This window comes from Lithobates pipiens, unplaced genomic scaffold, assembly GCF_037356315.1.
Source record: "Lithobates pipiens isolate NorthernLeopardFrog02 unplaced genomic scaffold, aLitPip1_a1.2 Scaffold_8, whole genome shotgun sequence".
NCBI classification, from domain to species: Eukaryota; Metazoa; Chordata; class Amphibia; order Anura; family Ranidae; genus Lithobates; species Lithobates pipiens.
In genome coordinates this window covers 414,750,380-414,763,743 of record NW_027507903.1, presented here as the reverse complement: position 1 = coordinate 414,763,743, position 13,364 = coordinate 414,750,380, and the positions used below count along the sequence as shown (strand labels likewise).

General features: G+C 42.2%; 1 protein-coding gene across 2 annotated transcripts in view; it reads left to right on the top strand.

Moving 5' to 3' along the window:
* Positions 1 to 13,364, top strand: part of LOC143964445 (protein diaphanous homolog 1-like) — a 45,504-nt gene that overhangs the window by 21,645 nt on the left and 10,495 nt on the right. The window contains exons 3-4 of one of the 2 annotated variants that reach the window (XM_077474169.1): positions 2,011 to 2,097; positions 10,602 to 10,648. In XM_077474169.1, coding sequence (XP_077330295.1) covers positions 2,011 to 2,097; positions 10,602 to 10,648 — 134 coding nt within the window. The remainder of the gene's footprint in view (positions 1 to 2,010; positions 2,098 to 10,601; positions 10,649 to 13,364) is intronic. The other variant, XM_077474168.1, reaches the window with a different exon arrangement.

The window sequence follows — 13,364 nt, the reverse complement described above, 5'->3', positions numbered from 1 at the left end:
GACACTTTTGGTCCGATTTTGGGACCATTCACATTTATACAGCGATCGGTGAGCTTAAAATTGCATTATTACTGTGTAAATGTGACTGGCAGTGAAGGGGTTAACACTGGGTGGAGCTGTAGGGGTTAAGTGTGTCCTAGGGATGTGTTCTAACTGTAGGAGGGATAGGCTAGCTGTGACGCATCACTGATCATAGGGACATCACAGGGAGCTATGATCAGTGGCACTGTCACTAGGCAGAACGGGAGATGCTTAATGCTTCACATTAGCATCTCCTCATTCTTCCTCTCGGTGATGCGATCGCGGGTCACGGACATAGAGTCCGCGAGACCCACGATCCGACTCACGGAGCTCCGGGTGGCATGCAACGTGTATCGGCGTGCGCTGGTCGGGAACCAGTTGAAGTGATACTAAAGTCTTGTTTTTTTTCACTTAAAAATAATGCACGTTATACTTACCAGCTCTGTGCAGCGGTTTTGTACAGAACAGCCCAGATCTTCCTCTTCTCGAGTTACTCTTTTGTGCTCCTGGCCTCTCCCTCCTGTTGAGAGCCAAGCTGCAGCTCAGTGTGTCCATTCACCCATGGAAGCCGCGGCTAGCCCCCCCCCCCCCCCCCTCCCATTGGCTAACTGACTTTAACAGCAGCGGGAGCCAATGGCGCGCCACTGCTGTTTCAGCAAATGAGGAGGGAGAGTCCCGGGCAGCCAAGTCTCTCCTACAACATTGATGGATAGAGATGGGGCTCAAGTATTAGGGGCATTGAGGGATCTGCTGCACACAGGTGGTTTTTTATCTTAATGCAAAATGCATTAAGATATTAAAATAAAAACTGCCTTTACAATCACTATAATCTTGATTTTTGGGATTTATAGCGCTACCTACAAGAGTAGGACATTAGGCAGATAGGCACCGCCTATGGGTAGTCCTAGCTGGTATAACCCCCCCCCCACAATAGGCAGCCCAGTTATTTCTGCTTAATGTTTCAGGAGTGACGACCTAGTTCCCTGCGCAGTTCTTATTCCTGTTTGTTGTTGTTTAGATCTACAATCAACAGCCAGGCTGAGTGACAAGCTGGGTCAGGTTTTACATAGAAACATCCTTTTTAATAGAAAAAAAATAGGGGTCAAAAAGACCTCAGATCTCATATTTGGACTAAAATGCAGTTAAAAAAAAAATTATTAAAAAAAATGGTCCTTTAAGAGCTGTGGGCGGAAGTGACATTTTGACATCACTTCTGCCCAGCAATTGTATGGAGACTGGTGGGGGGCATCTTCCCCTCACTCTCCATACCCAGCTACTGACAGGACCGCCAACTGCCCCGGTAAGTGGTGGAGTGCACCGAATCGCGGCGGGAGGAGGGTACCCCTCTCCCGCCACCGATAAGTGATCTCCCGGCGAATCCACCACAGAGACCACTTTTATCTTGTAGCGGACTGCCCGCTGAAGACGAGAATACTGAGGTTATTGCAGCTGCTGCCATAACAACAATATCCTCCTTCAAACAGCCTCCATATAACGACGGTGGGTGGTCCATAAGTGGTTAATTTGAAGAGATTACAATTCCATTCTGAGAGCTAGAATTTATTTTACTATGTATGTACATAGGCACAAATATGTGCAAAATAAGTGCAAGAAATTCTGTCCAGGAATACAGATGTTCAAATATCAGTACTGTGTGCAAGTCCCCCAAGACTTGCATGGAGAATCAACATTGTGGGCATTTGACATGTGAATTGCAGTGAACGGAGGTTTATTCGAAGAAAATAAAACCCTTTTCATGTAGTAAAACAGAGGCACCCCCAACACTCATTCTCTTGTCAGTATGAAACTTATCAGAGACACTGTTTGCTGGCATACCGTGGCCACATTTTAGTTTTATGCTCTGGGTTGACCAGGAGAGGCATATAGCATTGCGATTAAGTTTCTCCTGTAGAATATGTACAATCCATTTAATTTAAAGTTGCATTCTTAAAAGTATCTAAGTTTGTTTTTATGTAATTTTTGTTACAGAGGGTGATGAAACGGGTGTGATGGACAGTCTACTGGAGGCCTTACAGTCCGGCGCTGCATTTAGAAGAAAAAGAGGTCCACGGCAAGGTAACCCCCATTGTTAATAATGTGCTTTGTATACATCTGTTTCATAGATGTCACCTTACAATCATGGAAGAGCCCACAAGGGTTTATGGTAAATTTGTTGGAAGTTAAGATTTAAATAATAATCTCTCTTTTTATTGGTGTACTGCATTCAAGTAGGATGATTTTAAAATCTAAAATTAAAAAACAATCTCTGTGACTCTACAGATCAAATATTCTAAAGGGAAAATAACAGACTGCACTCCGATACAAAAAATCACTTATAATGTTAACCCGTTTTTCCAGATGTAAAGCACTTTGAATGCATATTGTTTCCGATCAAATATTAATGCTAGTGGTCAGTGTGACTTTAAGTAATACGGTATAGATAAATAGGCATCTCTATAAAAAAAGATGATGTTGGGCAAATACAGTTTTGTCTTAAATAAGCATCATGTGACCTTTGTTAGCGTAGACCTGGCAGGACCGCAGTTTAGGGGTTATGAGTTACACAGTGCTAGGAACTATCACACTGGAACATAAACAGTTCTTTGAGCCAGAACTAGCATTCAGGATGTGAAGTCAGAATGAGTAATCTGCGTAGTTATCTTGCATCAATGACTAGCATTTTTAGGTAAAACTGCCACCATTTTATACACTGCAGGTTTCCTTAAAGCACATTAATGTGACCTGCATCTGCATTTAAAACTTATTACATCATAGAAAATTTACCTAACCTATTTGTATCTAGCCTTAATAATAAAGTGATTTCATTATTTTAGATCTGAGATCATTTATGGAGAGAATTAGTAGTGTATATATTGTGATAGGTGCAACCAAACACGTTTTTACATGATAGAACATGCTTGCCAAAATACCGCTTTCATTTAAGCTTTTTCATTGTGCAGCCATGAGTCACTTCAGGGTGCGGTGCTGTACAAATTATAATTTGTCCTATTACTGTTCGATATTGGCAGCAGCTGCTGCTGGGAAAGATAAAGTAAAAAGCAGATCAATGTTAAATGATGCACAGTCCGTTTCCTTTTTCTATAAATGTTTTGGATTTGAATGAATTTAATTATTCTTGCATATTCTGTTCTAAGGAAGAGCAGTTTACTGTTGGCCTATTAATGACAGTTGTGTTTTTAATTGTTCTGTATTGTACATTGTAGGCAAAGAAGTATTTGAACTCCTATTTGAGTTTACTACTGTCAGAGCTTTGTTGGATTTTCTGCAACTTACTGTCTCAGTGACAACGGTTTCACTAGACAAGAAGTGAGTGAAAATCTGAAACACAGAAATAAAAATGCTAGTGCGCTTATAGTTAGCCTTTTTTTGTTTTGTCTTACTGTTGCATATTTGGTCTGGTAGATTTGTTGCCACCTTGGCACTTAAGCCTAGTACACACTATACGCTTTTTTTCATTCAAAAAAAAACTGAAGAGCTTGGGAGGAACATCTGTACTAACTATCCAATGTTAGTGCCGTGACCGCCCTGTTGAGCTATTGTGTTCTTACAGGGGGACAGTCCCCCCCCCCCCAAGAACACACCAGCCAGCGCTCTCAGCCATTGAGCAGGCCTTTTCTGGTCATTCCCCTTTGACAGAAGCTGGACCTGCTGCCGTACACAGCAAATGTTGGACGGTTTCTATTGGACCAGATGACACCACCCAATGTTTGGTCCTTGTATACGGGGCTTAAGTGTGAGGAAATCTCTCGAATCCTCAGATAAGGAATACAAACCCAGCAAGGGTTTTAACCCCCCATTCTATCTCAAACTAAAAAATATATCCTTATTTATAGATTTTAACTGATTAAATTGGCATACTGCTTAGTCAGGTAGAAATGCGATTGCTGATTGCTAATTGTAAATGCATATAAATATGGTTTGATCTAAGAAAATTATCTAAAGTTGGAGAGAGCAAAATCAGACTCACTTCTGCCTAGAAATCAATTAGCTTCCAGATTTTATTGCACTAGTTAATGCTATGGCATTGTTTCCCAACCATAAACAGAAAATATTTTGGAACTGACCTATTTGAGGCGTGCTACATGTTCTTACCAGGACTCCGTGCTCCCGGTGTGAATACAGTATAGACTGGTTTAAGCCAGAGCTTTATCAGTGACAAATGTTTTATGATGAGCAAACATATTTGGTTCTCAGAGCCACAGAGTAAAGTCAGGAAGTGTTAGGTCATGGCCATTTATACAATACCCTCTTTATTCAGACAATGACAGAGTCCTTGTAGAATGATGCAATATTAATCACTGCTGTGTTCTGCTGATAACAATGGTCACATACGTGTATTGTGCATATTAGATATGAGGATTCTTGATGACCAAGTGACATTCATTATAGCTTCTAAAAGAAAACCGTGCTTTGACACACAGATCCTCCGCTGTTTTATAAACAAAATGGAAAATACTTACCGTAATTTTCCTTTCCTAATGGACTCCATGGCAGCAACGTGTGGGTTAAGTCCCGCCTCCACTACCCTATAGGACACTACTCCCATAAATCTTTGCTCCCTGCCCCTTGCCGTGTTCGGTAACTAGCCTAGTCCAGCCATTTGTGAGGGAACTCCCGCTGCCATAGAGTCCATCAGGAAAGGAAAATTACGGTAAGTATTTTGATAGGATTTTTCCATTTTCCTGACAGACTCCATGGCAGCAACGTGTGGGAAATAACTTGCCAAACACACCTGGGTGGGCAAAATGCTGAACAAAAAGATTTACTTAATGCTGTCAGCCGACAGAACTTTCAAACCAAAATCAACAGAGGATAAGGATGCTGGCTCAACACAATAGTGAGACATTAAAGTATGAATTGAAGACCAGGAGGCCGCTTTGCAGATTACTTCATGTGCAACATGACGAGAGGCCACCCGTGAGGTTGAGAGACTTCTAGTAGGGTGAGCTGTAACCGCCTCAGGAGGAGCCAAGCCCTTCTCTCTATAAGCCCATTGGATTGCCTGGACCACCCAAGCAGCGATGGATCTGACGGAGGCCTTAGAGTCTCTATTTTTCCCATTAAACAACACAAAGAGAAAGTCAGTTTGACAAAAGAAGGCTGTAACATCCAGATATTGCCTTAGAGTAACTCCCAAATCAAGTGGATGTGGATCCGGACTCCCCGCAGAATTGAAGGTAGGAAGTGTGATTTCCTGGTTTTCATGGAAAACAGAGGTAACCTTGGGATTTGTTCCCAACATCGGTATTAGGACCACCCTATCTTGAAAAAAGGTGAGAAAAGGTACCTTTGCACCTAGAGACTGAATTTCGGAGATTTATTAAGTTATGGCTACCAGGAAAGAGGTTTTAAGAGTTAATTCCCTGACTGAGAGAGTTTTGTCGAGCTGAGAGAAGAAATCCAGAACCAATGGAAGGTCTCATTTGGGAAATCTAGGCTTCCTCTGTGGCCTAAGCCTGACTGCTCCTTTGAAAAATTGTTGGACCAAAGGATGATTGGCCCATGCAACTCCAGAAAACTGAAATTGCTGATACCTGGACACGGAGAGAACTAACTGAAAGAGAGATATCCATGCTGACTGTAAGAAGCTTAAAACTTCCCGGACTGTCAGGGCATTACAGGAACTGGACCTTGAAGACAAGTGACTTGTAAACTTCGCCCAAATTCTCTCATAAACCCGATTGGTACTACTTCTTCGTGCACTAAGAAGAGTGGGAATAACCTCTTCAGGACAGCCTAACGCCTCCAACCATCCCCTTTCAAAAACCAAGCCTTTAGGCGCAGGTGATCCGGGCAAGGATGTAATCTCGACCCTTGAGACAGAAGGTCTGGTCTGGATGGTAAAGGAATTGGATCCCTGACACTGAGGAGTATCAGAAGCGGAAACCAAGGCCTCCAGGCCCGCTCTTTTTCTGGACCATAAACAGAGGAGAGTAGATTCCCATGCCTCGCTGGTTGACTGGAACATGGATAACGATGCCTAGAGCTAACAAAGATTCCACGTAGGCTAGACGAATTTGCCTTTTTTCCTTCTGTAGCCAGATACGGCACCATACTTGTTTCGAAGCTGGGTCCACCAGCCAAGGACGAAGCCACAGAGCCCGCTTTGTAACAAAAGAAAGCATTACCCGAGCCATCAGGCGTATGATGTCGATAGAGGCCTCCCTAGAAAGGCAGAGGCCAGCCTAAGCTCTTTGATAGGCGAGCTCTTGGCTGTATCTTCCGAGATATTCCTGAGCGTCTCGTCTACATTATCCGTCCATACCTCCATTGGTTTGGACATAGCGGCCAGAGCTAACGCTGGCTTACAGGCCATTCCTGCTGTACAATACACTCTCTTCAAATCAGCGTCAACCCGCCTGTCCAGAAAATCCTTAAAAGAAACAGTATCCTCTAAGGGAAGTGTCACATGTTTCACCAGCCTCATGACTGCTGCGTCTACCAACGGTGCTGACTCCAAATGCTTCACCTCTTCCTCCTTGAAAGGATAGAGTTTTGAAATCTTAGACAACATGGAATTTTTCTTCTTCTTCACCTTGCCCCATTCATCTGTGATGATCTCACCCAGTTCAGAGATAAAAGGAAAATTAACCTGCTCCTTCTTTAATTGTTTAAAGAATTTTCTCTGTTTGGAGGGGGCAGCCACCGGATCTTCCCAATTCAGTCTCTCTAATGACTCTAACCAGAGGAAGAAGTAGAGCGAAATCAAAACCCACACAGGGATCACTTTCATTAGAGTCCCTGTCAGATATGGCAACCGAAGGGTGGCTATGCAGAGAGGATTCCCGAGTATCCTGCAACTGAGTCTTCCTCCCTGGAGAACGTGAAGGCTCTGCAGGAGGAACATAGGACTGGTCATCAATATTTCTGAGAGACTCCTTAACCTTTTCCACCAGGGTTTTAAGTTGTTGATCCGCGTCACCCCTTTCCTTAGAAGCCTTGGCTTAGCAGAGATCACACAAAGATTTCCCTGCAGGGACATCAGCTCTACACCCCCAGCAGGCACTAGCGGAGTGACTGGAGAGAGCCCTCGAGGAATACGATCGTTCCTCACTACGGTGTCCTGATCTTGAGGAGGAACCGTATATGTTTTGATTTGGAAGAGGAGTGCCGGTGATGCGACTTGGAAGAGTCGCTCCCTCTGTGAGAGCTGCGATGCTGTTCTGACCTGGAAAGGCTGAAATAGGAACAAGACAAGAAACCACACGAAACAAGACATCAGGAAAAAGATAACAGAAACACACCTCCCTAACCACCGGACCCTCAGGTGAAAAGACAATATTAAAAAATACCTTTTATGAGAGGGCTGGCCACAGACAGGCGGCAGGGAATCCATGTCCTCAGCGATATCCATACGCGCTGAAAATATGACAAGGGATCAGTGCAAGTGACAGGGAAGGGATAACTACCCTGTCCCAGAATGCCACTTACCAATAGATGCAACACAGAGGCAGGGGGAAGTCACCGCAATAGCCCACAAGCATTCCCAAAGCTTGCAGACTAATTCCCAGTTGAAATAGCCCGCCCCTGTGATGTCATCGCTGCGCCTGTGCGCATGCGTGAATAGCGTCATTTTGCCGTTACTGCGCATGCGCGAAACCAAGCCTTGATCTCGTACCGTACTCATGCATGCGCAGTACGGCCGAGAACACAAACCCGGAAGTGAAACGGCGGCTGGAACGCAGAAGAACCAGCCACCATGCCTGCACAGACAAACAGAAAAACAAGAAAAGAAAATAACACAAACTGTTGCCATGACGAACAATAGAACCTCTCACACTCCCACCACGATCGATCACCAAGCCGAAGATAAGGTAAGGCGACACCGGACTTTCCAGGGGACAAAACAGGTCACCTGCTAATAGCTGGCTATTTGACCAATGCTCAGCCTGCCTGCCAGTGGCCAGGACACGGGCTTCTACACAGCGCCTCTTCCACTGCCCACTCCATACCCTGCTGATAGCTAGGGCTTAGCGGAGTAATGCGACTTTCCAGACCCAGAGTCACAGACCGGCCGACCTCGATCGTGGGAATGACAGATCTTCGGGTAGAAAGACTACCTCTGGGTCCTTCGGAGGAGGACAAAAAAAGAACTCGGCCAGGGGCAGGGAGCAAAGATTTATGGGAATAGTGTCCTATAGGGTAGTGGAGGTGGGACTTAACCCACACGTTGCTGCCATGGAGTCTGTCAGGAAATACATATTTGACTAGGTTTTTATTGTCTGGATTTATATTTCAGAAGAATGCTAAATTGAATATGGGCACCTCATTTTGAATAATTGTCTGCACTTTGTGGGCATATCGCTCTGTCCTGACCAGTGACCACCCAGTAAACTATAATAGAGTTGGAGATGCCAATGAAAGCAGTTAAAAGGGATGAATACCTGGCACCAGTAACACGAAGTTCAAAATTAAGTTATTTGTTTTCCTTTTCTTTACATAACATTGTAAATTTACTTCTGATATGACAGATATAATGGCACCACTTCACATTTAGTGAAGTTGTCCTTTACAGTTCCCAGCAGTGCACTAAACCATTCATATCCGTGATTGCCCTGAGGTAGATTACAGATTCACTTTACTAATTCTGCAGGACATATTTAGTCAGAAATACCAGTATTATTTTGAACTGTGCGAGATGAACAAGCAGCTGTACACTCATTTCAACAGAAAAGGAATGAAGAGCTGCAAGGCCTCAGAGTTGTCCTTTAAATGGCTTTACTACATGTTTGTGAAACAGCTGGAGATTCTTAGTTAACCACATTACTTTTCATATTAATATATATTTGCTAATATCTCATATGTGTATGTATATCTTCTCTCACTACCAGTCTAAAAAGTTATGGGAGTCAACTTTGTTGTTGAACCCAAATTTAAAGTGTTTATGTGTGAACATAATCCAAGTTTATACAAGTTTACCACAGATATTTCTGGACCATAATAATGTGTCTAGAGGAATGTACACTTCAGACTACGGCTATACACCCACTTGACACATCCTTGTTGGTTTTAGCTAAATACACTGCATTTCCAGAAATAAAATGTTACTATGAATAAGCAATTCAATCTTTGTAGATATGGCCCATATGTTCTCTATCTGGCATGGAGTGTATTATTCTAGCCAACATAAAATGTGTTTACGGGTGGTTTCTCATTAACCTATAATATAAAAAGATTCCCGGGGGGGGGGGGGGGGGGTTGAAATTGTATCCATGATTCTTTTATCTAACTAATGGCATTTTTATTTCAGCATAGACCATGACTGCCGTTCAGGTCAGCAGATGGAAGTTAAAGGTTTACTTGTGTATTTGGCCTAGGGTGAAATGAGGCTTAAGGTGTCCTTGGTACAAAAGGACCAGTTGGGCGATTCCAGCAACTGGGGCTTATGAGAACGAATGTTAGGAGAGCAGTCGTAATGTTTTACAGTTTTATCTTCCTGTGTGAGAACCACAATTTCAATTAATTGTCTAATTTTTTTATATGCTAAAGGAAAGCAACAGCAGTAATTTTTGCTGTGTAACAAAAATGCTATTTAAAACAGGTAAACTGCTACTACTTTGCTCTGCACTGGGTAAGACCTAACTGCTGCCCACTACTGCTGCATATACTCACCGTTCTCTTATGCCAAAACCATATCATTTAGCTGCCTGGAGCAAAGTGAAGAAGCCTCTCTCAGCCCCATGTCACAGTGCTTGGATGCCACATGGGAGAATTGGTCACATTCTCCTGGTAGCCAGGTGTATCCTTCGCTATCCTGGAGCAAAGGGCAAGTGAGTATTTGCAGCTGGAGAGGGGGACTGTTAAGTAAACCTGTTTGTCTGCCATAAGTGTGTATAGCATTAGTTCATTTAAAGATTTTTTTTTTTCTGGGATGGTTTAGGAAGTCAGCTGATTGGCTACTATGGGTTAATAATCTGTTTCGCTTTCTTCTATTTTTGTGCATGCAGCTTGTGTTCTGTCACTGGAAAAATGGATAATAAAAATGATTAAAAAAATTAAGCCGTTTATATAAAAAAAAACTACGGGAACCTGTGAGGGATTTTTAGCTTCCAAAGCAGTCCTGAGCTAGAGTTGCCTGCTTTTCAAAGAACTTATCTTGATTGGACTAATGCAGAAATCTCTGTATCCAGTATTTTATTGTATCCACGCAGGCTTACTTATGAGAGATTTTTAAACTGTCCTCATTTAGTCCAATTAATTTGTCAGACACAAACACTTAACTTGGAATGCCAGGGGGTTTGAGGTCACCTGAAGTCTGACAATTGCTTGTCAACTCCCTACCTTTACATAATTTTAAACAGGCCTGCCGTTGTCGGACTTGTGGTGACCTCTGACCTTCTGTCAAAGCAAAAGCAAAATATTTCCTATACATTTTTTTGTAACTTGGCTGCTTTTTAATGTAGGAGTCCCCCACTGGTTTCCATCAATGCCAAATGCAAGAAAAAATGTTTTACATTCCTCCTCATTTTTATTGACATGAAGTAATAAAGGTAAGTTTTGAAAAATGGATAATCACAGAAAGGGCTTTTTTTCCTTAATGTTCTGTTTCTTCTCAATAGACTCTCTCCTGTCCCTTAGTGAGGAGGAGGAGCAGGCACCTGACCTGGTAACGCTGGGTGCATTTGTGTGATGTGTTTGTGCTAATAACAACTTGTCGTTTTTTTGTTATTGCTAAACACAAGACCCCATTTTCATTTCAGATTCTTTTTTTACCTGATTTGTATTATGTTAACAATTTTATAGCTAACATAGTTGCCTCTGCACAAGCTCAAGCTTTGCCAAGTCCATGAAAATATGGATTGAGAGATGTTTTCTGGTCTTAGAAAAAAACATTCTCCATCTTTTGTCATCGGGTAAAGGTTGTTCAAGAGATTTAAATTTTAGGAAACCGACAACATGTAGACCAGGGGTCTCAAACTGGCGGCCCTCCAGCTGTTGCGAAACTACAATTCCCATCATGCTTCTGCCTATGGGAGTCATGTTTGTAACTGCCAGCTTTGCAATGCCTCATGGGACTTGTAGTTTAGCAACAGCTGGAGGGCCACCTTTTTGAGACCCCTGATGTAGACTGACATGTGCTTTTTGCATATAGGACACAAAAAGAAATGTGTTCCAAGTAATGATGCAAATATGTGTATTGACAGTTGCTGTTTGAATTTACATTCATACGCTCAAAATAGTCAACTTTTTCAATTTGTAAGATGTACCAGTAGCATCTCTCAAGCCAATAGATTACAGTTAAAGATTTTGATTTTTAATGATACTATACAGCTAAACACTAATTTCTTGAATCCACGTATATGTATTTATTTTAAAATGTTAGTTTATTTTACTAACATTTACATTTGTTTAACTGATCTTCTTCAAACACATTAATCCACATTTGGTTAGCCCTGAAAAATTAAATTCACATTATATTCTGTTATGACTAGAAACATTGCTATCATCTTTACACACATCGTTGGAGTGACAAAATTCACATCTTTAGTAATTAAATTGATCGCTCTAGATTTAACTGCAGTGATTTTAAAAGGATTTCATTTTTTAACAACTTAATATTTTGTAGTAATAGAAATTACAGTTTTGGTTGTTAAAGGGGTTGTAAAGGTAAATGTTTTTCACCTTAATGCATTCTGACAGTGCCTGCGCCCCCACCCCCCCACCCCCCCCCCCCCCCGTTTTACTTACCTCACTCCTCTCGAAAGTCCCGTGCTCGTCCCCCGACATCCTTTCCACCGTTCAGCCTGGCCGCTGATTGGCTGGAGTGGATGGATGGAAAGCAGCGCAGCCATTGGCTCGCACTGCTATCAATCACATCCACTGACGCGGAGAGCCGAGGGCGGGCCGTGTGATACAGTGAGCAGCTATAGCCGCCAGCTGTATCACGGGAGCGCGCCCGCAGATGATTCTCACCATGCGAGGGAGCTCGCATGAACGTGAGAAGCACCTGCGGGAGGAAGCCGAGACAGCCACAGAGGGACCCCAGAAGAGCAGGTTCAGGGCCACTCTGCAAAACGAGCTGCACAGTGGAAGTAGGTGTAACATGTTTGTTTAAAAAAAAAAAAAAAATCACTTTACAATCCCTTTAATGATTCATAAATTATAGTTTTATCAGGATGGTACAATAATTACAAGGATCTCAAATGGGGCAAAAAGTTTCTTTAATAGGTTGTGAATTTTTTATAACATAGTTCTCTATATAGGATACACTTGGATCCCTAGATCTAGTAGAAAGGACATATTATTCCACCAATTGGGCACTAAAAACATTTGCCAAATGGGGGATATTTGAGGTGTCAATATGTTATATCCATCACAATTACAGTCAAATATAAAAAAAAAAATCAAATATGTTATTTATTTTAGTCCGTGTAAAAAGGTTGTTCATTTTTAAAAGGCTTTCAGTGAGGCCAAAGAGAAAAAAACAGCTGTGAAAAAAATTCACAGAACGATGCCATCTACAATCCAGCTGTCTTTTTTTTTTAAACCACTTCACACCCGGTAGGATTTGCCCCCTTCCTGACGGGCCACATTTTTTTGCGATACGGCACGACGTCGCTTTAACTGACAATTGTGCTGTCATGTGACATTGCACTCCAAACAAAATTTATGTCCTTTTTCCCCACAGATAGAGCTTTCTTTTCGTGGTATTTGATCACCTCTGCAGTTTTTATTTTTTGCGCTATTAACAAAAAAAGAGCAACAATTTAGAAAAAAAAAACACAATATTTTCATCAGTTTAGGCCGATTCGTATTCTTCTACATATTTTTGTTAAAAAAATCGCAATAAGCGTATATTGATTGATTTGTGCAAAAGTTATAGCATCTACAAAATAGGGGATAGCTTTATGTCATTTGTTTTTTATTTTTTTATTTTACTAGTAATGGTGGCGATCTGCGATTTTTTTTTTTTATTATTTTTTTTTTTTTTTTATCAAGACTGCGACATTGCGGCTGACAGATCGGACACTTTTGAGACCATTTATATTCATTGATTACTGTATAAATGTCGCTGGCAGAGTATGGGTTAACACTAGGGGGTGATCAAGGGGTTACCTGTGTTCCCTTGGTGTGTTCTAACTGTAGGGGGATGGGACTGACTAGGGAAGGAGACCAATCGGTGTTTATACTTAGTATGAACACACAATCTGTCTCCTTTCCACCGACAGAATCCACTGACAGATCCCGGTTCTCGCTTTGTCACGAGTGATTGTGGATGTCCGGAGGTCATTGCGTCGGCTCCGGGGATACGTGCTGGGCACGTGCGCTTGCTGTGATGTCTTCAAGGAGTGACATACAGCTACAGCGATTTGCGCATCCGT